The 26911-nt window shown below is 41.4% G+C and overlaps 3 protein-coding genes across 6 annotated transcripts; 1 reads left to right on the top strand and 2 right to left on the bottom strand.

Moving 5' to 3' along the window:
- The first annotated feature begins 499 nt into the window (after positions 1 to 499).
- On the top strand, positions 500 to 3949 carry LOC307213463 (UPF0669 protein C6orf120 homolog). 3 transcript variants are annotated; one of them, XM_079971391.1, is made up of 2 exons: positions 500 to 629; positions 2481 to 3949. In XM_079971391.1, exon 2 carries the CDS (start codon positions 2486 to 2488, stop codon positions 3044 to 3046), a length of 561 nt encoding a protein of 186 aa, XP_079827517.1. In that variant the 5' UTR covers positions 500 to 629; positions 2481 to 2485; the 3' UTR covers positions 3047 to 3949. The 3 variants fall into 3 exon arrangements, with proteins under 3 accessions (XP_079827517.1, XP_079827518.1, XP_079827519.1); XM_079971392.1 differs by having other exon boundaries at positions 525 to 616; XM_079971393.1 differs by lacking the exon at positions 500 to 629 and adding an exon at positions 1047 to 1151.
- Positions 3918 to 20692, bottom strand: PHF10 (PHD finger protein 10). Of its 2 annotated transcripts, none has more exons than XM_079971361.1 (12): positions 20536 to 20692; positions 18211 to 18317; positions 17332 to 17462; positions 16166 to 16249; positions 15478 to 15611; positions 15209 to 15358; positions 13914 to 14023; positions 12543 to 12693; positions 11966 to 12118; positions 5803 to 5911; positions 5368 to 5556; positions 3918 to 4137 (listed from the first exon to the last, which is right to left on the bottom strand). In XM_079971361.1, the coding sequence occupies exons 1-12, from the start codon at positions 20602 to 20604 to the stop codon at positions 4052 to 4054; spliced, it is 1473 nt and encodes a 490-aa protein (XP_079827487.1). In that variant the 5' UTR covers positions 20605 to 20692; the 3' UTR covers positions 3918 to 4051. The 2 variants fall into 2 exon arrangements, with proteins under 2 accessions (XP_079827487.1, XP_079827488.1); XM_079971362.1 differs by having other exon boundaries at positions 16166 to 16243.
- Positions 20693 to 22772: 2080 nt separating this feature from the next.
- Positions 22773 to 26910, bottom strand: DYNLT2 (dynein light chain Tctex-type 2). The gene is made up of 4 exons (XM_079971389.1): positions 26773 to 26910; positions 25352 to 25561; positions 24496 to 24654; positions 22773 to 22986 (listed from the first exon to the last, which is right to left on the bottom strand). The coding sequence occupies exons 1-4, from the start codon at positions 26863 to 26865 to the stop codon at positions 22876 to 22878; spliced, it is 573 nt and encodes a 190-aa protein (XP_079827515.1). The 5' UTR covers positions 26866 to 26910; the 3' UTR covers positions 22773 to 22875.
- Position 26911: the final 1 nt, after the last annotated feature.

Genomic DNA, 26911 nt, shown 5'->3' with positions numbered 1-26911 from the left:
TATTTCACTGGTCTTTTTCATCCTGGCCCAGGCCTGCTATTAGTTCTTGCTTTCTTTGCAACAGCAATGCGATTTCTGCGATTTCAGAAAAAATAAAGTAGCCTGCTAATGGCAGAAGCCCGTGGTGCCAAGCACATCGGAAACAAATCACATGTATCTAAACGGGTTGCATTTGTATAAGGCATTTATTATGTAGTTTTACGTATAATTGTTGTAAACAGCTCTGATTTTCATTGTTACTAACAGCGGCGTATAAATACCTTTATAAATAAATAAAACACACAGCGCACGGGCTATTCTCAAGGTTTCACATACTTTTGAAAGAATCCCCACACAGCTGAATCCACCCACGTTGCGTCCCTTCGGGGCCGGGTTGCCATGGCGACAGCAAGCGGCAACGCCGCTCCCCCTCCTCTCACTTGCCCCGCCCCACTTGCCAGTCTCGGCGGAACGAAAACCAGCAAATTTAGAAATAGGCCGGGGAGTTTCCAGCCTCAAATCTCGCGGTGTTACATCGCGCGCGCGCGGGCAGGCGGGCGGAGCTGCGCTCGACTCTCTGTCAGAGGCTCCGGCGGCCTCTTCGATGGTGGGCGGTGGGCGAGCGGAGTGAGCTGGGGTGCGGCGCTAGGGTGAGCGCGGGCTCGGCGGCGGGCTCGGGGGGGGGGAGGTGGGCGGTGGGGAGGACGCTTCAGCAGTCGGTGGGCTTCGCCTTCCTCAGCGTGGCACTTTTTGCAGCAGCAGCGCCTGAGTGTAGGGGGCGGGGAAGCTTTTCGTTCTCTCTCCCCCCCCCCCGCCCCGCTGCTTCTGGGGCAGCTAAAGGCCGGGGAAGAAGGGGGGGGGCTCTTCCTCCCGACCCCCCGAGAGATATGTGAGGGAGGCAGAATGCGAGGGAGGCGGCGGAGGGTGGGGGGGGGGAAAGTCTTCTCTTAAAAGTGAGCTCCACGTTCTCCCCGCCCCTTGAGATTCCCGCCCACAATGCCTCCCTTCTCTCTCTCTTTCTTGCCCCCCCCCCCAAGACCGAATTCCTTTTCGGAATCGGAAAGTTCGGGTAGATTTGTGTACAGAGTTCCACAGGTGGGGTCGAAGCACCGCTGTCTCTGCTTCTCTTTCGAGACTGGGTGCAACTCTTTCCAGGGAAAGCGAGGCTGCTGGTGGGCGTCCCGGACATCGTCCGTCTCGGGGAAGATTTGCACAGGTTGTCGTGCCCAGTTGAAGATGCCAAAACATGGATGCGGTGGGGCAGAGTTGCGGAGCTGCCAGTGATAACCGGTGTTGCCGCTGCTTCTCTGGACAGGGTTGGGGGGGGGGTTTACCTCGAGGGGCTCCTGTCCGGATAAGCGGCAGCAACAATGGTGTCAGAATGACAGCTCCTACCCCCTGCATGTGCTGGTGTTGAAAAGCCTTTTTGACTTGGGCCCCAAAGATCTGAAGGAGTGCCTGCCAGCTCCCACATCGACCTGGCCAGGTGTAGCCTCCAGGTTGTGGAATAACTTCCTCACCAAGGTGTGTCTTGTGGCATCATTATATGCTTTGGGATTTTTCTTCAAGATGCACTTCTTTATCCAGGCCTTTTAGCCAAGTGGAGGACTTCCCACCTACTATGTTGCTGTCCTGTGCTGCTGTTTTGTTAATTGTGTTATTGGTTAGTTTTGTGGATTTATTGTATGACTTGGGGCGTTTTCATAAACTGCCTGGTTGGGACCTCATGATGAAAGGCAATTTTGTCTCTTATTGAAGCTGTTGTATACTTGTAGTATTCTGGCTTGTGTCCTTATTTCCCAATTTTTGTGCTTCTCATAACATTGGCATGCATTTTTGCTATTCAGAATTTAATGGGTTTTAGCCTTTATGTAGGACTAGCCTATGACACCAATGCAAAACCTGATCAATATCTTGTGTAGTATTCTCTGCACTCATGGTAGCTTCAGAGTTAATGCAGAGGCTGCAAAATAGGGCTCTGGGGCAGTGGGGGGGGGGCGGGGGGAGAGAGAAAGAGACTGAGCCAGCCTAGAATCAAATGAATTCTGAACCACACCCACTGCCATTACTTTACAGTATCAGACCTGGTTGCTATGTGTGCTTCTGGCTGGCATAGCAGAGTTTTTCCTGCTCCTCCTCCTACTACCTTTCCATGAGTGGCAGGGCTTTGGATGAGGTGTTGATTGCACTGTGCTGGCTGGCTGCAGTTAAGATTGCTCACTGTGTTGTATTTAGTATATTTGCATTATGTGTGGCTTGGCTCTTTGTGCCATTTGGATTACCTTGTTAACTTTACCGACTGTCTTGCATTGGTGTACCTGTGCAAATTGTTATGTGAGAGTAGTAGTGATTGCTAAGAGAGCACAAATTATTACAGCTTACAATGTGACAGTATGTTGACTGTCTACAAATATTCATAGCTACTCTTGGAGAAACGGAATCTTATTATTTGACAGTATAATTTCAAGTGACAAAACAAGATTTTTCTATATCCAACACAGGTGTTATGGCAGTCTACTGCAAGAGGGTCCTAGTAATACTGCTTGCTTTTCAAGGACTTCTAATAGCAACTGCTTATAATGAGGAAGAAGACATACCTGAAGAATGGATTCTCCTTCATGTGGTTCAAGGTCAGATTGGTGCTGGAAACTACAGCTACTTAAGGTTAAATCACGAAGGGAAGATAGTGCTTCAGATGCAGAGTTTAAAAGGGGATGCAGACTTGTACGTATCTGATGTGACCCTTCACCCCAGTTTTGATGATTATGAATTGCAGTCAGTAACTTGTGGTCAAGATGTCGTTTATGTGCCAGCGCACTTCCGCCGTCCAGTGGGAATAGGGATTTATGGCCATCCCTCTCATCTGGAAAGTGAATTTGAAATGAAAGTGTACTATGATCAAACAGTTGTGGAATCTCCATTTGGTGGTGGCTCCTACAATCCAGAAGATACAGATTTGAACCAGAAGCAGTTTCATGCAAGAGAAGATGAGTCTCAGGATGAAGAATCAGTCTTCTGGACTATACTAATTGGAATATTAAAATTAATACTTGAAATTCTGTTTTAGATTCAGAGCTAGACAACTGGTCTTCACATGTGAACAATATAGACAATTGAATGAATGCTATTATGTGAGCATTAGTACTAACTGATACTTTCTTTGCCAGGGAGGGGGAAATAAAGCCATAACTAATTTTGTATTGTAAACTTTTCCCACAGGTACACTGCAACAGGCACAGTATTTGTATAAGTTTTCTCTTAACTGATCAGGGTCAAATATGAATATTACAGTTCACTGTGACTTTGAATAAAACTGATTTTCTATACAAAGATTTTAAGAATAGTAAAAAGACTAATTTCCATACAGTATTTCAGCACATTTCAATTATAAATAGTTTAACCTCTTCTGTATGAATACACTAGGAGCAAATACCATTTTTAAATGCTAGCAGCTTTTGGAACATGAAAGCCATTTAACTAAGGCTGCTTTCATATGATAGAACGTCCTAAAAAAGAAAATATGAATTATCCTCCTTTTCTTGTGGTTTGAAAGGAGAAGCATTGATTTAAGAGACATAATTCGGCATGACCAATATAAGGTCTACATGATTTTTTGCTGTAAACCTAAATTCATTATATCATATGAGATTTGTACCACTTGATGGATTTTGTTTCTTGTCAGGCATTAGTACTCTGCTTAAAGGCAACTCCCATCAGAAAACAGTAATTGCCAACTAGTGATTCAGTCCTTTTCTTTGAGCTGTACAGAGAACACAATTGATTGCTATGCAATAAATAAAGTCTGTTGTGCAATGACTGCTATGCAGCAGCACTGTATCCATGAAACAATTGATAGATTTACAGAATTTCAACTGGGCACTTTCCCTTTGCATGGGATTTTCAAGCAAAGCTACTGGAATAGAATGTATCCTTCCCTGTCCTAAAATTAAAAACTTTATTTGGTGAAAAACATTTTGAGTGGTATTTTTCCTTATACAGAGTGGTAGGTAAATAGCACCAAGCTTAGCACTTGTTTTTGTGCAGTTATATATAAAGAGTGTAAATATTGATTTTAGCCTTCTTTGCTGTTCTTCCCTCTTCTTCCTCTGCCTCTGGGTATTGGAGGTTGTCTTTCGCAACAGTCACAAATCCAGCGACCTACAAAATTAGAATTGTCAGTTAACAGTAGAGCAAACATCTGCTACTATAAAATCGTCACTCACTTCCAAGTGCTTTTGGGGAGCAAAGTACGGAAGGACACAAATGTTAATAAGATTGCAATCATATGCCCACTTTCTTGGGACTGTGTCCCAATGAAACTTGCTTTTAATTTGGCTGTTACTTTTTAGTTTCATGCAACTTAAATTTCAGGGACCTTGAAGATTTTTTCCTCCTTCCCCACAGGCAGGTAAACAGATGCAATGGTGGGAAGAAACTGTGCTTGCTTCTCAATTCTTTATATAATATGCTGAAAGCTATTCAGGGTTGGATATACCGGTGACACTCAAGTCATGTGAATTGTTCAAGAAGTATGTGCTGAGCCTCTTCAGTTTGTTTACTTAAATGTCAGTGCATCACTTAATATTCATGCTCCAGCACTGAGAATGATTCCCTCTGAGACTGAAACAGCACATTATTGTTCATTTCCTTAAGTAAGCTTGAAAGTAGGGACAGCAGTACCCTACTTAATTATTTTCCCTAGGTAAATTTAGGTAGGTACTCATTCAATGTGCTATAGGAAAAGAGCAAAATGGTGAATGAGGCACAGTGGGATTGGGTTAGCTTTAATGTCCTTTGTCCAATGAAGAAAACAGTTTGTAAAGTATAATTACATGCCTGAATGGGTATAACATCTGCTGTTTGATAAAGAACCACCTACATTTTTCGCTAGCTTCAAAAACCTGTTTGATTTACAATGTGTTTCTAAAAAGCTTTCAGTGGCTTACAACACTGACCATTTCTACTTGATTAAAGTCACATAAAGTTAAACTACACACTGGGTGTGGGATTGGAGGAGGGGGGGAGAGAAGATGTCAGTTCAATGAAACAACTGCACTGCCAAACCCATTGAGAATAATTTTCATCAGATGTCAGCTTCTCTCTAGTTAAGTTTCTGACATCCGACTTCCCATCTCCAATCTTTTTACTTCTTTCAATGTTTATTATCATACTGTTAAATCCTAAATTGCAAACACTTTTTATGAACAAGAATTGAGAGAGTAAATGAAGTGTGTAAGAAATAGCTGCCTCCAAGATTTCACTAAAATAGATACAAATGACATACAAAATGTTGAGATCTGAGCATTCTGAACGGAGTGAAGCAAGATTGTGCTTCATTAATCTTGGATCTTGATTCAATCTCTGAACAAGAGTAATTTATATAATTACCTGTTGGAATAGCACCAAGCCCCACACAAAACGTATGATAGCCACGGTCACACACATCACAGAACATCATTTCTTCCTCATGGTGAGGTTGCCCACATATAATGCATGTTTTACACTCCATACATTGCCAAGGGTAGGTCTTAATTATTGCAACAAGCTCTGCAGACATATCCAGACAGGATGGGTGGCCTAGATCAAAACCAGCATCGTTACTAGAATGGTCAAATGAAGCATCTTTAATGAGAATAATTAAAATGGTTTATTTCACAGAACATTTTGAGTTCATTTCAACATGTCAGATATGCTAAATTAACTTTTTAAAAAAAAAATTGCAAAAGCATTAATTAGTTTGATTCTGCATTGCAGGTTGTTCTTTAAAATGGGTCATCACTTTAAATATTTAGAGATTTATTCAAAGCAGATTCTGTTACTTACCACTGTTATCACACTGGGAGCAGTGTATAAGTGCTTCTGCCTTCCCTTTCCTGTTGGTCTCCTTACCCTTCAGACAAATTCCACATAGAGCATTTGGAATGGCCTTTGGCTGGAAGGGTAGAAGAGGGCTATAAATTCATTCCAGAAGAATTGAGAACAGGTTTTTGTTTTTTTAAAAAATGTACTTATTTTAACCTTTATAAATTAATGAACCTTGTGAGTGGTGTGGATCAAAGGGAATGATTAAAAATTGGCAAGCATTAATTATACTGGATACAGAAATGAACAAACTATTCAAAACATGTACATGTATAGTTTACAAAATGTATTCCAGCCAAAGAAAGCGTATGTAATTAAAACTCTTTCATTTAAAAATGTCAATCAAATGATCAAATTACACAATGAATATGAATTTTACAAAGAAAAATGTTGATAATTTCTAATAATATTACGGTTTGTCTATAGCCTGCACATGATGCATGAAAATCAGTAATGTGGGAACGTCTCTTGAAAGGCAATTCATATTATTTGAACTATAAATATAAAATATATATGCTAAATCATATACGATGCTTTTTGCCTTCTACAAAGAGATTTGGCAAAACATTCTGAACTGAATTAATTAGCAGTTCATAGTGTTGTGTGTTGCCTTAATGCTAAAGTCTTGCAAAGAGCCACTGGCAACAATGTTATTAAGACCAGTGAGATGATTCACTATACAGTATAGAATAATTCATAGTAGTATAAAGGTGCTGTCTTAACATCAACTCAAACAAATGACCCAGCCAGCCTAGTATTTTTGCTCCTGAAAGGCAGATCTTGAATCTAGAGACTTAGCCATAGGCAGAAATGTTTCCCAGCACAGCTGAGTCTTGCTGATTGAAGCCTGCTAGGTTATCTCATGTTTATCAGTTGAAGCCAATGCCGAAATGAAGCAAGCTGCAATTGGACACTTAGCTGTGGGCATGTGAAACAAGATCTGACCCCGTCGCTAGCAAATATAAGATCAGAAACAGAGAGCAGGTTTTAAATATATAGCCAACTTGGTCCCACAGACTGCAGCCAGTTTGGTTCGTCCTGACAACTGTCTGCACTTTCAATGTGCAAAACACTGTCCCCTGTTATTCTTTGTCGTTATGTGACAAAGAGATGGAACTCTAGCTCATACCACCCTTGAACAGGGTAGATACCAATTCTATCCCTTATGCAATTGAGTTTGCATACAGTATTAATTGTTGTCTACATACAAGGGTAGCTTCTGCTGGCATTAAGAGATACTGTATGTATCTATACCTGAAACACCTTGTCATGTTACGCTAGCAGAATGGGAACCTCCAGGTGTGAACTTGCTTATTTGGTATAACTAGAAGTTTTTGCTTTGAAGAAGAACCATATTTGCTTAGCAAAACAAGCACCAAAACATCTGAACATATCCCCAGCTTTGAAAGAGTGAGAAGTGTGAGCAGGTAGAACTTTGCAAAGCCAATAAGGAAAGGAGGAGGAGCTTTAAACAAATTAATGTGGAATGGTCTCTCATACTAGTTTTCTAAACATTCAGACAATGAAATGTTAACAGCTACCCTTGCTAAATACACATCCCTGTCAGTAGTTTTGGTTCTGCTGAGAGAAGCAGCATAGATTTGAGGTGTTCTGATTGCTGTTAAGTAATGAAAAGTACTGGTTTATAAAAACTTTGCTTATCAAATGCAGAAAACTACAGTAGTACCTCGGGTTACATACGCTTCTGGTTACAGACTCCGCTAACCCAGGAATAGTACCTCGGGTTAAGAACTTTGCTTCAGGATGAGAACAGAAATCATGCTCTGGCGGCGCGGCGGCAGTGGGAAGCCCCATTAGCTAAAGTGGTGCTTCAGGTTACGAACAGTTTCAGGTTAAGAACGGACCTCTGGAACGAATTAAGTACTTAGCCCGAGGTACCACTGTAGGTTATTTAGAACTTACTGTATAAGCAAAATAAAAGTGAAAAATCAAACCTTAACACTGATTTTTTAAAATTTTAACCCAGTATTTCCTAATAATTTCTAAACCGTAGAGAAGTACATACTAATAAGCCTTAGTCTGATTTCCTAGAATATTTGAATATCTAAATTAAACTAGGGCTTCAGAGCACTTTAACTTGCCTGGCCTCCAGAGGTTTGTTTAAATACCCACAAGGCATTTATAAACAGCTTGTTTTCCAAAAGATGACAGAAGCATTCATGAATAATTTTTTGCTTATTTATTTTTTAAAAAAGCATAGTCCACCTGTTTTATACATAAATATAATTGAATGATAAAAGGAGACTAACATTCACAAATGTCTCTACAAAATAATAAATACCACGAAAGAGAAAACATACATATAAAAATTTTCTATTACCTATTCTACTCCTACTTTTATACCTTTTTATACCCTGCGCCTACCAACAAAATATTAAACCTCATTCCTGCAGTGATCTCCCTCTTGTATTGCTACATTCTATGAGTAATGTTTGTGTTTTAAGTTATATCAATATAAAACAAAACAGCAAGTGCACTTCTCTAATTCTCTTTACCGTATGTATATTCTACTGAAGTGGTACACAGTAGCAACCTCTCTTTCAGTCACCCAAAGCAGAACAACCTTTGAGTCACTAGATCTGTGCTGTGGTATGTGCAGTTAATACTATGATACTTAAATGCGAAAACACTGGTGAAGGTGCAGTTATTAATAACGTTTCCCCCTAGTCCTAGTTCCACAAAACTAGGAGTGAAATAGTCACAGTGTGCTAGTTAAAGACCCTCCAAAGACATTGGAGTGTTCCCCTATCAAAATGAAATAGAAGGGAAAGCCTGTTCACATTTCAAAGCAATTTTAAGTGAAAACAGAAAAATAAAAATGGCTTTGCGGGAACATTGGAAAACACTGTTTGACCTATTGTTCTCCTAATCATATTCCACTCGACAAAAGAGGTGAGGGGAAAAAAAAGTTCCTGGCTTGCTGCTCCCAAAATTGGTTTTATGACAAAGGCTGCAATCCAGATACAAGCTGATTAAATCCCATTGAAAACACTGGCCTGGTTCATATGTAGCATCCCTGGTCCAGGGTTTAATCCAACTAAATCTTACTCAGAGTAGACTCATTGAAATTAATGAACATGACAAGATTAGGTCCATTAATTTCAAAAGGTTGCTCTGAGTAAAACTTAGTTGACTATCACCCCTTGGGATTATATCTGACCTAGTCATACTAGGAATGGATCCACAGAAATAAATTAAGTGCATTTATTTCAATGCTTTGCAGATTCCATGAAGTTTTCCTGATGGGTTAAACTACAGTTTACAGGTTTGGCAGATGACGGATGGGGAAGATGGAGAGCTCAAACTCTTTGCTTGCTCCCACTCCAAAACCATGGTTTCTTGGACCAGAAATGTTACACTTGAACAAGACCAATGGAATTTCAGCAGCTAAACTGTAGCTAAATCAAAAATAGTTTACAAGCACACCATGTTTCCGAAAATTACTTTGCCGGAAAATAAGTTCTTCCTGTTTTCATAGCAACGGAATGTAAATTGAAAAATTCTGGGATGGGGGAAAGGGCAAGTCAGTCTCTTGCTACATGCTCAACTTAACATATGTGCAAATCTCCCTTATTCTGAGAAAAGAATACTGCATGTGCAATTATAACAGCCAGTCCTTCATCAATTGCAGTAAAAATTAGTGGCTATAAAAGAATGGTATATCATGAGGAGGAAAAAACGTTTCAATAGTTTAAAAATAGTAAAAGTTAAACAGAAGTTAAAAGGAGAAAAACTCCTTTCTGTAGCATAACAGTATTCCTGGATATTGCAAATCTTCTTAAGCTTGAATTTTAGTTTTAGAGTGAATATTGTAATTTAAAGACTGGTAAAGGATGATAAATGGATAGTGCATGTTGCATAATAAAATCATTATATATTCCTGGGACATTAGTTGAAGTCCCATTTTCAGCACATAATGTATAAAAGAAATACCTGTTATAGATAGTTATCTATCTATCTGTCATGTTTTAATCAGCTACATAAAATATATCATGTGTTTAAAATCATCCTGGCCTTACATTCGGGGAAGTGTAAATTATAGTGAGAATAGCCATAAATTGTGGGGGAGGGTGGGTGGGTTGTTGGCATCATTGTGTTTTCAAAGTAGTTTGTGCTGTCTTCTTGGGGCCCAATGCACCAGGAAAGACTCCAACAGCAGCACCATTGAAATGAATGGCAGCAGCGAGAGCACAATAAGCATTCACAACAGGAGATCTTGCATAGAGCTTTCCTGTGATTCATCTAGACTTACTAGAATATGCTTTTGAACCAGTGACCAGCAATCGCTGGGATCCATTTTTGAATCCAAGTACTGAAAAAAGATAATTGTATCTTTAGCAGTCACAAGCCTCGCCAATCACTTCTTTATGCTATCCCTTCACAATGAAAGACTAGCCAAACATTTGCTGAATCTTACGGACTTTGTTCACATAATACTTAAAAGTTCAAAAATGCTACTAAGCCTTTCAAGCTTCATCTTTGGATTTCATAAAATTACATTACTGGCATGAGTTTAAGTCTGCAATAAAGTAAACATTTTGCAATGCAAATATGTAAAAATAGACATGTTCTGCAAAAGTTTAAATCTCTTATTTGCATCATGTAAAATTATTCCTGAAATGAGATATAGATGACATATAACATTTCTGTAATATAGTCTAAAGGTATTTATCCTGTTAAAACAATATTCCTGCAAGTCTTTTCCAACAGAAGCTGCGCAATGAAAACTGGAAAGTGAACAGTTTGATTTTTTTTGGGGGGGGGAATAAGCAATTAAAATAAATGATGCAGTTTGGTAACAGTTTGCAGAACTTTAAAATTAGGTTACTTGTGCTACACAACTTCTCAGGCTAGATATTGCTGGCAACTCAGAATTACCATCCTTAACTTTCTTCCTGTACCCTTTCTAATCCACATGCCTTATCTTCTTCCAACTATAGTATAAAGCAAATATCCCCTTGGTTTCAATGGAAACCAAATAGCTTGCTTCTTATTTTCCTTAACACTAAACATGAATTTCCACTGAAATATGAAAAATACTTTTAATCCTAAACTGAAATCCATCCGTTGATAATTACAAAACTGGATGTAAACATGACAAGTTTAAGATAAGGTTCTGAGATTCTGGACCTGTTCAGATACTACCACTTCCCCACTCACCTCTCTGTGCAATGATATCACAGGCAATCTCAGGATCGCATACTTTCTCTCTACCCCCCCCCCAATAATTGAACACACAATGTGACTGCAGCAGGAGATCCCATTTTTTAGTCCACAATCTCCCCTACCCTATGATACGGAACCATTTTCTAAATTACAGAGTTGGATATCTATATACTGGCAAGGTTAGGGAGATGCTCACATTCAAAAGTGGAGACCTTCAAGTTTAGTCATTATTCACACAATTAGGATAAGGGGCACAGAGGAAGCATGTGAGTCCCAAGAGCAGCTCCTGACCCTCACTGCCCATAGAGGTAAGGGTGAAAACGTATTGGCTAAATGGTTTCTTACAAGGTTAGCTGAATATTTCCCCCTGCAAACAACAGTGCAGTGCTGCTCAAATCAAATCTAGGTTCCCAGCATCCTACATTCTAGGGAAATGTTAAGATTACTATTACCAAATCACTTTCTAAACAATTAAAATGCTTTTGACCTGTAAAGAGTTAAGAAAATATATGTGCAAAGTTTTTGCAACATTTTTACAGTCCAGTCCACACATGAGCAAGGTAATTTAATTCAACCCCAATGGGATATTTGATATGTACCCATCTACCTTATAATGACAATAAAAGAACAGACCACCCCCCACCCTGCAAAACGAGAGGGGTAACTTCATTTATAATGGGGTTTCATGCTGCAGTTGCTTAGGAACCAATTTAAGTATAGAAAATAGAAGCCACTCCACAGCCAGGGTAACAAACAGTAAGGCCCCAAGTAAAATAAAGCAACAGGAAGTAAAGAAGCGAACAGGAATGCATAACAGGAGAGCAGCTAGCCAAGTATAGTAAGCAGAAGTTCCATATTTTTGAAAAAACAAAGTTAAATGTTTCAGGGAGAGAGGCTGGTCAGTAAAGAAGCTGAGTCAGGGGCTTTTTTCTTCTACCTTGTACCCAGGAACTGACTTGGATACAGATCGTTTGGAACCCTCTTTTCTTGGTGTAGAGTTTTTCTCTCTTGTTTTTTGTCTTCCCTGAATAGGTTCCTCCTGGTTTTCAGGGGGGCATTCACCTTCAGACACATTGCCAGATGAGTTGTCCTATAACAAAAGCACCATCATTTTGTTGGTTTGCTTGGAGTGGACAAAGGAAAAAATGATCTCTTTCTAAACGTCAAACTTCGCTTTCTTTACTCTGAAGAATAGGGCACTTATTCACCACAGAGGTACCCAATGAAATAACTAATAGCCTGGCCCTTCAATCCAGCGCTCTGTTGATGGAGTGCTAAGGATCACATTTAACAAGTCTTAAGAATGGCACAAGGTTAAATGATTAGACCTCAACCAGAAACAACAACAGGTATATTGACAAGAATACAATTCAAAAATATCTCTAGTGCTTTATTCTTACAAAACACTTGGATGATAATAGGGTATTTATCCTCTGTATTTTCTGAAGTTTCTGTTAATCTATCTAGCTATATATGAAAGCATACATACATAGGCAAACACTACTTTAGCTCACCGAATTGCCTTTGATTTTCCTCTTTTCATCACCACGCTCTTCTGCATCATCAGAATCTCCATCACTATCCAGTGCAGGCAGCTCTGGATCTAAGGGAGGCTCATAAAGAGCTGTATTGAGCGGCAAATATCGAAGCTCATCTGGAGAGTATCTGAAGTGAAAAAGTAATTATTTTCAGTACCATCTTTTGATATACTATGTATACACTGTATGGCAATAAGGGATAATACAAACAGCTTGGACTTCAAAAACTACTTTTCAGTGATTCAACTATGATGAATAAATTTGTATCTGAAAGGTAACAATAAAACAATTGTATATACAGTTCGATTTCATGCATATGCAAAATCGCCACATAGTCAAAAGCTGCTGGCTGGAAGTGGGGGAGCCCACACATGCAGGACCTCCCTGTGTCTCCACTGCCAGAGGAAGAAACAGCGAGGAAGCAGTGAAGGCATATGGGGGAAGAAGAAATCTGGCTCCCTTGGAGGAAAGATAAGCAGGGAAGCGGTAGAGGCAGAAAAGGGAAGAAGAAACCTGGTTTCCTCCGCTGCAGAAGGGAGAGGAAAGGTAGACAGGGCAAGAGGCAGGCAGAAGCTGCAGCTTCATCTCAGATCCACTCCAGCATTTTTATTCTGCCTACATCTCTCTCTGTCCACCTCTGCTCCATTCCACAACCAAGGGAGCCAGGGTTTCTTCTTCATCCATCAACTTCCCTGTTCATCTTTCAGGTGTCTTCTGCCTCTGTCAGCCTCTCTGTCTCTCCTACCTAAGTCTCTCCCCGTCCTCCACTGCAACCATCCCCAGGATGGCCACTGCGTGTATAACAGAATTCACGCAAGTAAAATGTGTGAAAGCACTGTATATAAAGGGATATGTTCTGTAGACCCTACGTACTGTACACCATTGCCATGCAATTTGGAGTGACACAGAAATGTTTTCTCATTTGTTAAAATCCTGATCCTCTGAATCCAATCTAAAGTACATGCTGAACAAGGCAATTCTTATATTTAGTTATTCTATATTTATATAGAGAGGTAACTAAGCCAGGTTTGCCAAGCTTGCTCTTTAAAAGTATGTCATTCCCTTATATATATTTGGGGTTTTTTATTTCTACAAGCTACATTTTCCTAAAGCAATAAATAATTAGTGCTTGTTTGCTTTTCCCACCACTTTTGCGAGATCTTTTCCTTTTGTGTTGTGACTTTTAGATTACAAGCCTAAAGGCAGGGACTGTTTCATTACTGATATTTGCAAGCTGCTCTGACAGCCTTTCCTCCCCATTGGCTGAACAGCACAGTAAAATGCTTTCAAGAAATAAAACAATCAGCTACAGCAGAACAAATGTTATTTCATTATTTTTACAATTACCTTTTATAGTACTCCTGAAACTGGCCTGGTATGAGAGACACTGGATAAGGACTAACCTTTGTCCTTTCTGTAGGTAAAATTTTATATTTTCCTTGAGGCACCTGGATAACCTGGATTGTGAACAGAAAAAATAAGGAGCTCATTTCCTACATTTAATGAAGTGGCTTGCTTTTCCAAATGATCATTTAGCTAGATTCATTGGAACTATGAAATTTCTGTTGCCAACTCGCCCTCATGCATAATGCATCGTATAATCTGAGATTCAATTCCAATAGATTGGATAAAATTACCAGATCTTCCATACCCCAAGGAGTGGATCACATCCCAAGGAGTGGATCACGCAGCTACTGATTAAAAATTCTGTACAGACGGTGAGGCATTAGTATTGCGTGCACCCCCAGGTACATGTTAAATAATGTGACGTAGGCTGCATGTATCTACATATATTTATGTGTTTTCTGGATCACAATGGTATGGCATATGCATATTGTGTAGGAATATCTGTAGTGTGACCCTCCATTCCACATCCCAGAATTTTGCTGTGTAATTGCATCAATCAGCCTAAGAGGGGATTAGGGCAAGCAGATCCATACTCCTAATCGCTTTACACTGTGGCTGAGGGGCAGGGAGAGGGGAAAGAACATGGTCCAAGTTCCCCACTCTGTGTACAGAATTAAGGTTCAAGAAACACACCTGAAGTGGCAGTTTTCCTATGTGCTCCAATAAAATAAATAAAATAAAATAAAATAAAATAAAATAAAATAAAATAAAATAAAATAAAATTCCTTATCTTTTCCATCAGAACAGAATACAAAATAAAACATAAAGAATGAATATTGCTAAAATGCATTCGTGATCTGAAACGCCGATTATTCCATTTTCATATTTCTTTTTATAAACAAAAAGGGAGCAATTGTACTGGAAGTGAAGCAATATAGGGATGGCAAAACCTTGTTGTGCATCAAGAGTAAAAGAGGGTGAGCTCACAGTGATTTCAGTCTGGAGTAATTCAAAACCCAATCAAAATAATGTTTCACTGTTGTAAACCAGTGGTGACTACTGGGCTACTCCAGAGAGCAGTGGCAAGATCTGAGAAAGGCAGTTCCCTGCTCAACCAAGAAAACAACTGGATAAATAACTTCCAACTGTATTCTCTCTCCTGAGAAATATCTACTGAGGTTTAAATAAAATGCTATATTTTCCAACACCTCCCCCCTCCCCCTATCTGGCATCTTTACTATAGGTAACAAGAAGCTACCTATAGTCATTTGAGCAAAAAAGTTAAGCCATCCTACATGTGTCTGTAAATCAAAATAGGCCCTTCTTTCTTCCATTCGTTCCCGGTTTAAGTTGCTGTTGAACTCGGCGGCTTTCTTGGCAGCTTTCTTAATGTATTCTGGTACTTTACTTGCTTCAACTTTCTGTGTGTTCTGCTGCTGCATTTGCTGAAACAGATTTTTTTCCCATTAGTTCACAAGCTGCAGAAGCTATCTATCCCAAAAGACATTTAATACGTTCCAAGATTGTAAACATCTTCACAAATAAATTTGGAGACAGAACTTACAGAATACTCTTTATAGTGATCGGTTATTCGCTGGCGTTCTTTTTCTTGAAGTATGACAGAGTACTCAGCATGTTTCGCCGGGTATTCTTTAATCATCAGATCAATTACTTCATCACTGCGTAAGGCTGTGAGACCTAGGTTACATCAAAAAGTCACTTGTGCAATTTCATTACAAAATAAGAGACAAAATTAAGGGCTTTGGGGGTTTTACTTTTTTTAAAAGATTTGTAGCCATCCTAACTTAGAGCATCAGTGCAGTGCAAAGTGTGTGTGACAATTGCACAATGATTCACCCCACAGAACTTCGGAATCAAGTTCTGACATCTCCTGCTCCAACTGCTGTATTGTTTTATTGTCTATTTTAATTATGGATTTTTACATTTTATATTAGCGTAACTGATTTTTATATTTTGTAAACTGCTTTGTAAACTGTCTTAAGCAGTTACATAAATTAATAAACAAACATAATCATAAGGCTGAGCTAAACATATTACATATTTTCACAGTTTATTCCCAATCCACTTTAAGGAGCAATGAAGTAATAATCTTTTGAATAACAGTTTCCACGTCTTCACAAGTTTATTGTTAAAAAAGTAAAAACTGAATAATCTCTCCTACATTTTACTCTCTTGGAAATGTTTACATACTTCATTTTTTTAAAAGGAAAAAATGCCCTTTTTGTCCTTACCTAAGGTACACTGTGTTTCTGTAATGACATTTAACTCTCTGAGGTAGAGTTTCTCTTTGTGAGATAGATCTCGTCTTTCTAAATCTCCAGGAAAAGGGAGTAAAAGTAGTAAAAAGGAAAGTGTAAAGGATTTTTGCAACGTCTCCAAAAGCACAAAATAAATATAGCTGTGTTGTAGTTAAATTTCACTCAGGTACTTATAATAGAAAGTTACTGCTTTAGTCACAGGAAACAATAGTAAGATAACCCATGCAGGGAATATTATGCTTTTTGCCTTTACCAAACCTGAGAAGCATGTTGGGCTGGGGGAAGGGAAGTCACCACTGCTTTCCCTAGCCCACCTTTTCACCAAGTCAAAAACAGGGGTAAGTCTACTTATACACAAAAAATGAGAATGTGCTGTAAAAGCCCCCTGCTCAAATTAAAGGTAGCTACAGGCATTCAAACAAGTTGCAACAGAAGAGATGTAAGTGACTTGCCCATTCATCTGTTGTGCTTTTTCTGCAAAGTATGAAGCATGGACTCATACATCATTTATGCAGCAAAATGCACAAGTTCCAAGAATATGTGGTGCTCCCACATCTGATCATAAAGTAGATGTGCAATTCCACAATTGCACAGGAAGTACAATCACGTTTGCTTCCTTTGTTGCCGCTTATCCTTCATGCTCAGTCATGTAGAGAGGAATGTCCTCAATGTTCCCTTACTGACACAGAGGGAACCTGAGGTTGAATGACAGTAACTGGCTCAGGGCTACCAGCAACAATCTGCGGAAACCAAACAACTGAAATGTTCATTACTGTGGATAACAAATAAAATATTATCTCAATTCTTTTTTTATTAAAGGGTTTAAAAAATGAACAGAATTGCTTAAAAGCCTCATCTTTTCAAAGTACCCCAAGTCAGGCACTCAAGACAACAGACAAAAATCACAAAAATAACATTTTAAAATGTAAAACATGTTTTCATAGATATCAATGAAAAAAGAGACAAAAACCAAATGTGCCATTCTCATATAATACATTCCCAAAGGAAGCCGAGGAATTCTGTAGTCAAGAGCAAAATAATAGGAGCCTCAATAGTCCTAGATGAAAACACATCCATACATCCTCATGGATGCACATTTGATTTGTAACACTTCACATAAGGATTTCTAACATTAATACCTGGATATTTTCGCTTAAAGGAGGTCACGCCCAAGTATTCACTGACTTGCTCTTGAAGCATATAGTATTCTCCAGTTTCATCAGGTGGCCATTTGTACTCTATCAGGTTTTCAGCTGGAAAGTAGCTAAAGCTAAACACATAAAGATCAAGCTTGAAACAATCAGTGTTTAATTAATTAATTACTTCTTAAATTTATAATAATTTAATTATACGTCCTTCACCCATAGATCTCAGAGCAGTTCACAACATAAAACTACAAGATAAAAATGAAATACATAATGAAAACAAGAACAAAAAAACAAGCAAACCAATAACCCTGCAGTCCACCGTCCATCATTGTATCCCACATACCATTTCACTTGCTCCATAGAAGGATTATTTGTTTATTTATTTAAATTGTTAACCACCTGGACACGCTTCAGGTGGAATTTTTATTTTTAGAATATAAATTTTAAAAACTGCCCTTTATTTCATGGACTATGTTCCAACTGTTAGATGTTAAAATGCCCCGTTTGCGGGTTAGTAATGGTGTCCTATAATATGCTGCTTCTTTTTATAAAAAAAGAAAACCCCAAATTTCGACTTTCTAGGTAGAGTGAGGCAACTAAATAATAAGAGGCACAGTTCCAGTGTACCTTTTTGAGAAAGAAAAGTACTTACAATCTATTTTCAAATTCCTATAGTGACCATCTCTGACTGCATGATTACAAAATTTCAGAGCTCTAGTTCATGGGGAGCTACCCTAACTAGCTTGAGGGTAAGCAAGTGAGGGTCAGACATATATTTCCCATCTCTATTTAAATGATCTGGAACATATTGGGAAAGGTGACATACCATACGCATCTAGAGAAGAAAAAAAATGGAATGCATGATAATACCTAAGGTCCTGACTTGAAGTTTCACAACTTCGGGAGCTGTCCCCTGAGCCCATGCGGCGTCTTTTTGATGGTTGGCTGCCATCGTTTGAATTCTCTTCTGTATCATCCTACATTAAGAGCAAAGTGACAAATGTTGAAAAGCAGAGCTCCCAGGACTTCCAACACATACTCATCAGAGACCTAGAATATAATTATTCTGGATTTTAAGACCCTAAATCAAGACTGAAGAACGACCTGCCCATGGCATAAACCCCCATCCAGTTTGCATCCTCTCCTCAGCCTCAACCCCTCCTCCCTGGCCCACAATCAGCGGCTGTCTCTTGATGCTTCCTCTCCCTTTTTCTGACAGAAATGTTCAGGAAGCAAGCTCAACTGAGAACTGCCACTTCATGGCCCTGAGCAATTTGAAGCAGCCGTTCCTGAAGCTGGGATGGTGGAGAGAGGCAGGGTGGCCCTACCCACCACCAGAAAGTGGTTTCCAGCAGATTACCACCACTACCACCACCCCACCCTTGAAACGAAGCCCTTGGCAGAAAGAGAAAAAAGTTTCCTGGCTTCTGCTTTAAATAGTTTAGGATCTGACTATTTGTTTTATTTATTTACTGCGTTTGTAAAGCCATAACAGACGCTCTCTAGCTAGCTCACAAAGACGAAACCAAAGATTAAAGTACAGTACAAAACTATTAAAAGAGTAATAAATTAAACAACTGAAACACAATTTTAAAAGTTCAGAATTCAGTTTTGAAATGCTCTCCAACTCCAACAATTTATATGTTATTTGTATTCCAATTTGTATTCTATGGAATTACAATCACTGCAAGAAACAGAAAAATCATTATGTGGCCTGCCAAGCCCACCAGCAATTTTCAAGTTGTCTGTAGGGAAAGAAGTTTGGAAACCACTGTTCAAGAATCTGTGATAATATAACAAGGGATGCTGGGGTAAGAGGGACTTCTTGGATTAAATGCATTTTATGGGATCAAGCTACAGCATATACCACTGACAGTGTGAGATATAATTATTTGCAGAAGCTGAAAATATGCTGAAAGTATCATGCTGCCCCCAAAGGGAATGCTATATGATGTTTCAGTAAGACTAAAATCCTTAATATACAAGCTGGAAAAGAATCCCATCAGTGGGACTTACTTCCAGTAAACAGGCTTGCAGAGGTAGATAACCATATGGGAAAGACAGCAACAAAAGAATCTACTATGTATATGAAAGTGAATTACCAACACTAGAGAGACCAAGAAACAAAACTCAGGATAGGGCTATGCAGATGAACAGGCAGGTTGGGTGCTTAAAGTGGGGAGGAGGGGTTACCACCAGAAGCAAATTTATCTGCCACCCCATGGTGTTCCCCAAAGACCCTTTACTTTCTCCTAAGTGAACACGGCCATTCGCTCCTGTAGGGGAAAAGTAAAGCACTGGATTTGCATTATTGTTGCAGTGAAGGCAAAACTTATTTTCACACTGCCGCCAGGGAATCCTAAAAGGAATCCCACAGAAAGATCCTATGGTGGAGGTGGAGGGTGCGCTCTATGCCACTGCCGTAGATCCTCTGCAATATATGTCCACTTTTTCACACACACTTCTTCCATGGGAACATCTTGCAAGCGAAATGTAAATGTCGTGGAGGGGTTGTAATGTGGCTAGACCAAGGGTGGGCAGGGAACTTGTGGCCCTCCAGGTGTTGTTGGGACTCCGCCTTCCATTAGCCCCAGCCAGCTTGGCCAATGGTCAGGAATGATGGGAGCCCAACGCCATTCGGAGGATCGCAGGTTCCCCATCCCTATTGATGTCGTCATACGCGCAGCATCAACTCTTAGTCCCAGCAGCAGTACAGCCTATAGGCTCACGATGAGGATGATGAAGGAACCTCCCAGCAGCCGAACAACTTCAGATCCAATGCGATCCTGGAGACAAGAACCGCTGGAATCCCCTCTGCAGGTGGGGAGGCAGGGGCGAAATAAACACAAAGCGAAGGAGACAGCGAAGCGGCAACTTCAAGGAAAGCGCTCCTGCCCCTCCGCCTTGGAGGGGGAGGCGGGGGGCGCGGAGGCTTTTGGGAGACTCGTCTCCAAGGCAACGGCAGGGGCGGAGGCTCCTTTCGTTTCCTCAGGGATGAGCCCGGGGGCGGGGAGGCGGCCGAGGCAACAGGGCCGCTCGGTCGCTCCCTGCCGAGAGTCCTTCACAACCTGCTGTTTCTCGCCGGAGGTCGCCCGTTATTTATTTGTTTGTTCTCCCGCCCCGGCAGGCCGAGTCGCCTGAGAGAGGACGGCCGCCTCCTCTTGCTGCTGCTGCTATTGCTGCCCCGCCGCTCACCTTGAGAGACTGGGCTCCAGGCGTGGCCGGGTCGCTGTCACACACCCGCGGGGACAGGACGGCCGCCATCACCAACACCGCCGCCGCCGCCGGCCACGGATGGACTGGCGCGGCTAGAGAGACTCTTTGTCCCCGCCCCCCCTCCGGTTTTTTCCTGGAGTCCTGCCGCTCCGAAGGACAGCGCCACCTGCCCGCCTGGAGGTGGTAGCGCAGCCGCCGTCGTAACAGCAGCCTCACCCCCGTTCTCTTGGCTCTTGGGGGCGGAGCCTGTGAAACAGATGCGCTCCCTTGGCCGCCTCTGCCGTTGGTTATTGGACAAGGGTGCAGAGTTGGATCTTAGAATCACAGAATTGTAAAGTTGGAAGGGAGCCAACCCCATAGTCCAACCCCATAGTTAGGATCTCCCTAGTCCCAATGTTTGCATTGATTTTTATTTCACTGCTTCCTTAGCACTTACAACCCTTTTCTCCAAACTGCTGTTGATGTTGTTAGTTTGGATCCAGAAATACATGTGTATAATTGCTATGGCCCAATTCTGGCGTAGGAGTTCCCTCCTTCCCTTTCTCACACCTCCCACCCAGCCACGACCCCCACCATCTGGAAGGGGCCCCCAACTTTTGGGGGAGCTTTTTCTGGAGGATTGGCCAGGGGAGAGAAGATGGTGCAGGGAATTCTATTTCGACAGCCCCTCCTTTCTCAGGAACCTACTTATTTTATGTTGGACAGGTGGCAAAAATTGGCCCTTATATCCCAGCTCAATGACAGAGATTTGCAGGAGGCATGCTGTTTATTGTCACCAGAGCAGATGAGGCACTCATGGTATCGACTGGAAATCAAGCATTTAGTGCGGCCGGTCCTACAACATGGAATGCCCTCCCCATGGAAAATCTTGTGTCCATATTTCTAGAGACCATTTCTAGGGTCGCCAGGTATTTTGATGTGGTTGGCCAGGTCCTTATGATTTTCATTTGCTGTATAGTTTCTATCCAAATTAGTTGTATATAAACATTTGTATACATTTTTAAAATGACATATTCCTGTGCATAACTCTTGACACACTTTCATGTTACTTTGTTGCAGCAAAAGCAACAAAAAGTATTTTGGCACCTTAAAAAACTATGAAATGTTTTCTAGCATAAGCCTAGAAAGCAATATTAGTTAAATATGTGACTAATTTGGCACCAGTTCAGACTCCTTGTCTACTATAGTGGTTTGCACCATATAGGTGCATGGGATAGTTACAGTCATTGCACAATAAAGCAAATGAAGAACATAAATAGGTTTTTTTAAAAATCGAAAAATGTATACAAACCATGCAAGAGGAGTCAGCATAAAAAGTGCACAACAGTAACCAGGGCAGTTGTTTGTGAGCTGAGAGCTAGGAGCAGGCAGAAGACAGAGAGACACATCCATGCTTGATTTCTGCTGGAAGCCAAGGCTGTGACTGGGAGAAGCAAGACCTTTTGGGGTGTGAGTGCTGTGAGCCCCTCCATCTTAGGCTCAGGTTGTATAGATGTGTAAATAAACTACCGTATTTTTCGTCCTATAGGGCGCACCGGCCCATAGGACGCACCTCATTTTGGGGGGTGGGGAATGAATAAAAAAAAATTATCCCCCCCCCAGCCGCGGCTGCTGCCCCAAGCCTTGCACACGCCTGCCCGAAGCACGGGGCACCCTCTGGAGGGCTCCGCGTGCTTCGGGCGGCATGCTGCCGCCCCAAGCCTCGCGCGCCCGGCGGGAGCTCCTGCCGGGCACGCAAGGCTTGCAGACACTCGCCTGAAGCACGGGGAGCCCGCTGGAGGGCTCCCTGTGCTTCGGGCAACAGGCTGCCGCCCCAAGCCTCGCGCGCCCGGCGGGAGCTCCCGCCGGGCTTGCAAGGCTTGCGGATAGCTTCCTGAAGCCTGGAGAACAAGAGGGGTCGGTGCGCACCGATGCCTCTCGCTCTCCAGGCTTCAGCGAAAGCCTGCATTCGCCCCATAGGACGCACACACATTTCCCCTTCATTTTTGGAGGGGAAAAAGTGCGTCCTATGGGGCGAAAAATACGGTATATATCATAAAGACACCACAGTGCATGCTGTCTCTCATGCCAAAGAAATCAAACCCTGGGTAAGTGCCTGGAACCCCTGGAATCTTGTACCACTCAAGACATTGGGGTGACATGCAACAATACTATTAGTATCCAGATTGTTATAACACCCTCCTGTGAATTAAAGTCACTCAAACAGCATGTCTGGAGGGTGGGGAATAACCAATATGACATTTATTTGAGCAAAATATAGCATATGATTATATAGAGCCACAGGAGTGTTCTCTTATTACAGTGGTTGTTTGCGATAGGTCACTCATAATAGCAAGCAATGATCAGAGCTATTATAACAAAATCCTCAGTTTCATGTTGAGCTTGAACCCAGGTGTCCCTTGCAACATCCCAGACCCATCTGCTGGCAATCTAGAGTGGGGGAAAGAGAAAATAATTGACCAATTAGCGCAACAAAAATTTGAAAACAAATACCTTTCTTGCAGCAGGAGATCTTGCACAAAGGATTAACTCCTTTACGGACATTTTTTTTTTTTTTTACAAAATTATCTGTGAATTACAAGCACCAGCATTTCAGAAGGGATCTTGAATAATTTCACTTGCAGATGGGCATTAATATGCATTTCCAAAATCAAGCTAAAGTAGTTTTAATAGCCCAAACAATCTTAAATTCTGATCACAGATTCATGGAATTATTTTGCAACATGCACTCAAAATACATGAATGTCTTGGTTTCCATATACAATCATTTGCCCTAATGGGCCTTACATTAACTGGAAGAATTGATCCAATGTGCACCTCTGGCTCATAGCTTCTGCTGTAACAAATTAGATAAAGGAAAGGGCACATATCACACAGTTACTTTAGGGTAATTTAGAAAAACGCAGGGGAAAGACACATTGATAGACGTTTATGGAAAGAGTAACAGTACAGAGAGTGGATGTGGGTCACAGCCACACCATGCATTTAGATCACATCGCTTCCCCCAAAGAATCCTGGGAACACTGGTTTATCTCTGCAGGAAACCATGTGTATGGTACGGATGTGACCATGGAGATGTTTTCCTCCTGTAATGTGGAAGTATTTTTCCATATAGCATGTAATGAATGGAATTTATTTCTAGAATCGCTGCAAGATGGGGGGATGGCTTTAAAATATATACAATACAAATTCCTGGGGGCTACTAATGAGCAAGCAGCAAAGACTGGCCACCATCTGAATGCAAACTCCCAGATACATCTAGCTAGCTCCTATTGAAAACGAAATGCTGGATTAGATGGGCTTTACTAATCAAGTAAAGTAACTTAATATTTCTATATAACTAGAGCATATCAACAGGTGATCTGTTTTAAATGTTTTAGGTGGTTTTTGGTGTGTGTATGTGATGTAAACCACTTTGATTCTTTTGGTGAAATGGTGGCAATTTTATAAAAAACACTTATTTTATGTTTATTGTTTGTTTCTTCACAAACCACACATTCATATAGAATATTACAAGGTGGTATGCAAACCAAAAACCACAGTATTTCAATATAAATGCCAAGCACATCAGTAAGAGCTGGTTGGCAGTGAGCCTTGGGTTTGAAAGGCCTGTCTGAATTATACAATTTTTAGAAGACATCTACAAGCAAGCAAAAATGACTCCTGCTGAACCTCTATTGGCAAGAGCCCCACAAGGCAGAGCCTGCTGCACGAAAGGCTCAGTACCTGGTAAAAGCCATCGGGGCATGGGGGGGGGGAACCACCAAAGGTGGTCAGAAGACCTGAGCAATTAAGTGGGGAGCATAAGGAGACAGGTGGTCCTGATGAGCTCTCGTCTGAGATGCACTATTCGACACAGCTACGGTGCAGAGGAATGAAGGATTTCTTAAGCAGTTAGGTTTTGGGAGGGGGTTGTAACAAGTGTATTTCTTTACTCACATTTATTGACTGACCAGTCTTTTCCACAAGAAATACTTGGACCACATACTTGTAACGGTCATAGTTCAAATCCTTGACAGCTGCTAATAAATCTTCTGTGAGGCTTATACATATCATGGAGCCATTCTGACCAGCATATTTAAAATCTTGAAGTTTGCTCTATTGAGAATTAAACACAGAGTTGCCGGTATTCATATAAAAAACATCTCTGTTGAAATTTTACACTCACTTTAACAAATATATATAACAATAGTTCTCCTGCTAATGAATTTTACAAATTCTTTTGTAATATTCATAAGTGAACACTCACACCCTAAATCTTGTACATTTTTGCAAACACAGTATTCAAATATTTTGTTTAGCTCAGTCAGTGAAACTACCTTAAGCAAAGTGTTCTTCCTAGAAGGTGTACTTCAGATTTTTATGCACAAAGACTTTTATTTTAAATGGAAAAGTCCACTACCACCTCCTGCACCCTTTCAGGTATTAAGATCAGCAGAGGGAACTCTCTTGGTAGTTCCACAGCCCTCAGAAGTTCTGGTGGTGGTGGCCCAGAAGAGGGCATTTTGTAACCTGCCCTGGTTTTCAAATTCATGTAAATATTCTCTTTGAGTACAAAGGTTGTACATAAACCAAGACCATTTGAATTGTTCCTTAAAATCAAAATGCATCATATTAACATATAATAAAAAAACTGAGACTGATACCTTTACTATAGTAAACAATAGTCTATTATACACCAGTTTGCGTGGTCAAATAAATTTTGAGGCATTGAGCAACTGCTAGTAGTGAGTTTGTATACCGTGTATAAAGTTTAGAAGCAGAACTAGTGCGTCATAACAAATCTTAACTCTACCTTTAAGATCTCTTCAGCTTTCTTCCTTATTACATGAGCCTCACATTTTCTATAGGGTTCCATTCTGTATGTGTTTGCATATTTTTGTCTTGCAAAACTAGCCTTGAACGCCAAGAGCTCATTTCTTGTTATATCTGTAATAGACTCATCATCTGGGTCAAAACCTGGAATCTCATGGCTCGAAGCTCTGTGTCTCCCAATCTGTGAAGGCTGGAATGCCCCGTAATTAATTTAGGAATCACGTTATCACACTTTTAGGCTTCAAAATAATAAAGTTATAAGCATTATCAAATAATAAGGCAAGGTAACAAAATTGTCCAGTTGGCATTCACTGTCAACTCTTAACTTCTTAGTGAAAGTTTATCTTCATATTTATCCAGTTTTCAACACTGAAATCAATGGGGAGCTTTGTTTGTAGCAGGCAGAGGTAGACTCAGGCCGCATACACACCCAGACCCTCCAAGTGTCCCTAATTTGCCAGGGACAATCGTGTATTTACAGAAGCCATTTCAGTTTCTGATTTGATCCCGGAATGACCTGCTTTTCCTTGTTGTTGTTTAGTCGTTTAGTCGTGTCCGACTCTTCGTGACCCCATGGACCAGAGCACGCCAGGCACTCCTGTCTTCCACTGCCTCCCGCAGTTTGGTCAAACTCATCAGAGAAATGTTGGAGGGTATGGAGTTATCCGGGACGCAGGTGGCGCTAAAGGTTAAAGCCTCAGCGCCTAGGGCTTGCCGATCGAAAGGTCGGCGGTTCGAATCCCTGCGGCGGGGTGCGCTCCCGCTGCTTGGTCCCAGCGCCTGCCAACCTAGCAGTTCGAAAGCACCTCCGGGTGCAAGTAGATAAATAGGGACCGCTTACCAGCGGGAAGGTAAACGGCGTTTCCGTGTGCGGCTCTGGCTCGCCAGAGCAGCGATGTCACGCTGGCCACGTGACCCGGAAGTGTCTCCGGACAGCGCTGGCCCCTGGCCTCTTAAGTGAGATGGGCACACAACCCCAGAGTCTTTCAAGACTGGCCCGTACGGGCAGGGGTACCTTTACCTTTACCTTTTTATGGAGTTATCCAACCCCCGAGCCATCTAAAGGCAGCCGTGTATAGGGAAGCTGCACGTTGCATGAAAGACAGAACCTGTGGCGTCCCAGTACTGCTAGCTAGCATCTCACTGACTCCACAATAAACACGTGGTAGCGTGTGGGTCGATCAGGACTCAAATCACCACTTAGCCATGAAGCTCACTGGGTGATCTCGGGGCTTAGAGGAGAACTATGTACGAAAAGTGAGATCAATCGATCAATCAATCGCAGTAGGGAAAGTGCAGGGAAAGCTCATTGTGCGGAGCAGGGGAGAACGTTCTGCCCGGGAAGGCTCAACCAATCAAGACGCATGCGCACTTTGGACAGCCGCGCTCCCCGCCGCTTACCCGACTCAGCTCACTATGCTTCCTCGACGCCCCCGAGTGGTGAGAAGGGGTACTACTCAGCCTTTTCCTGTTTTTGTCCATGGCTTTGTCCATATTCGCTCAGGCAAAATGGGGCGGGGCGGAGGGCGGCAGCCGCTCA

The sequence above is a fragment of the Podarcis cretensis genome (genome assembly GCF_951804945.1).
Source record: "Podarcis cretensis genome assembly, chromosome: 3".
In the NCBI taxonomy this organism is placed as follows: Eukaryota; Metazoa; Chordata; class Lepidosauria; order Squamata; family Lacertidae; genus Podarcis; species Podarcis cretensis.
Note: the sequence above shows the minus strand (reverse complement) of the source record. Positions and strands in the feature narration are given on the sequence as shown.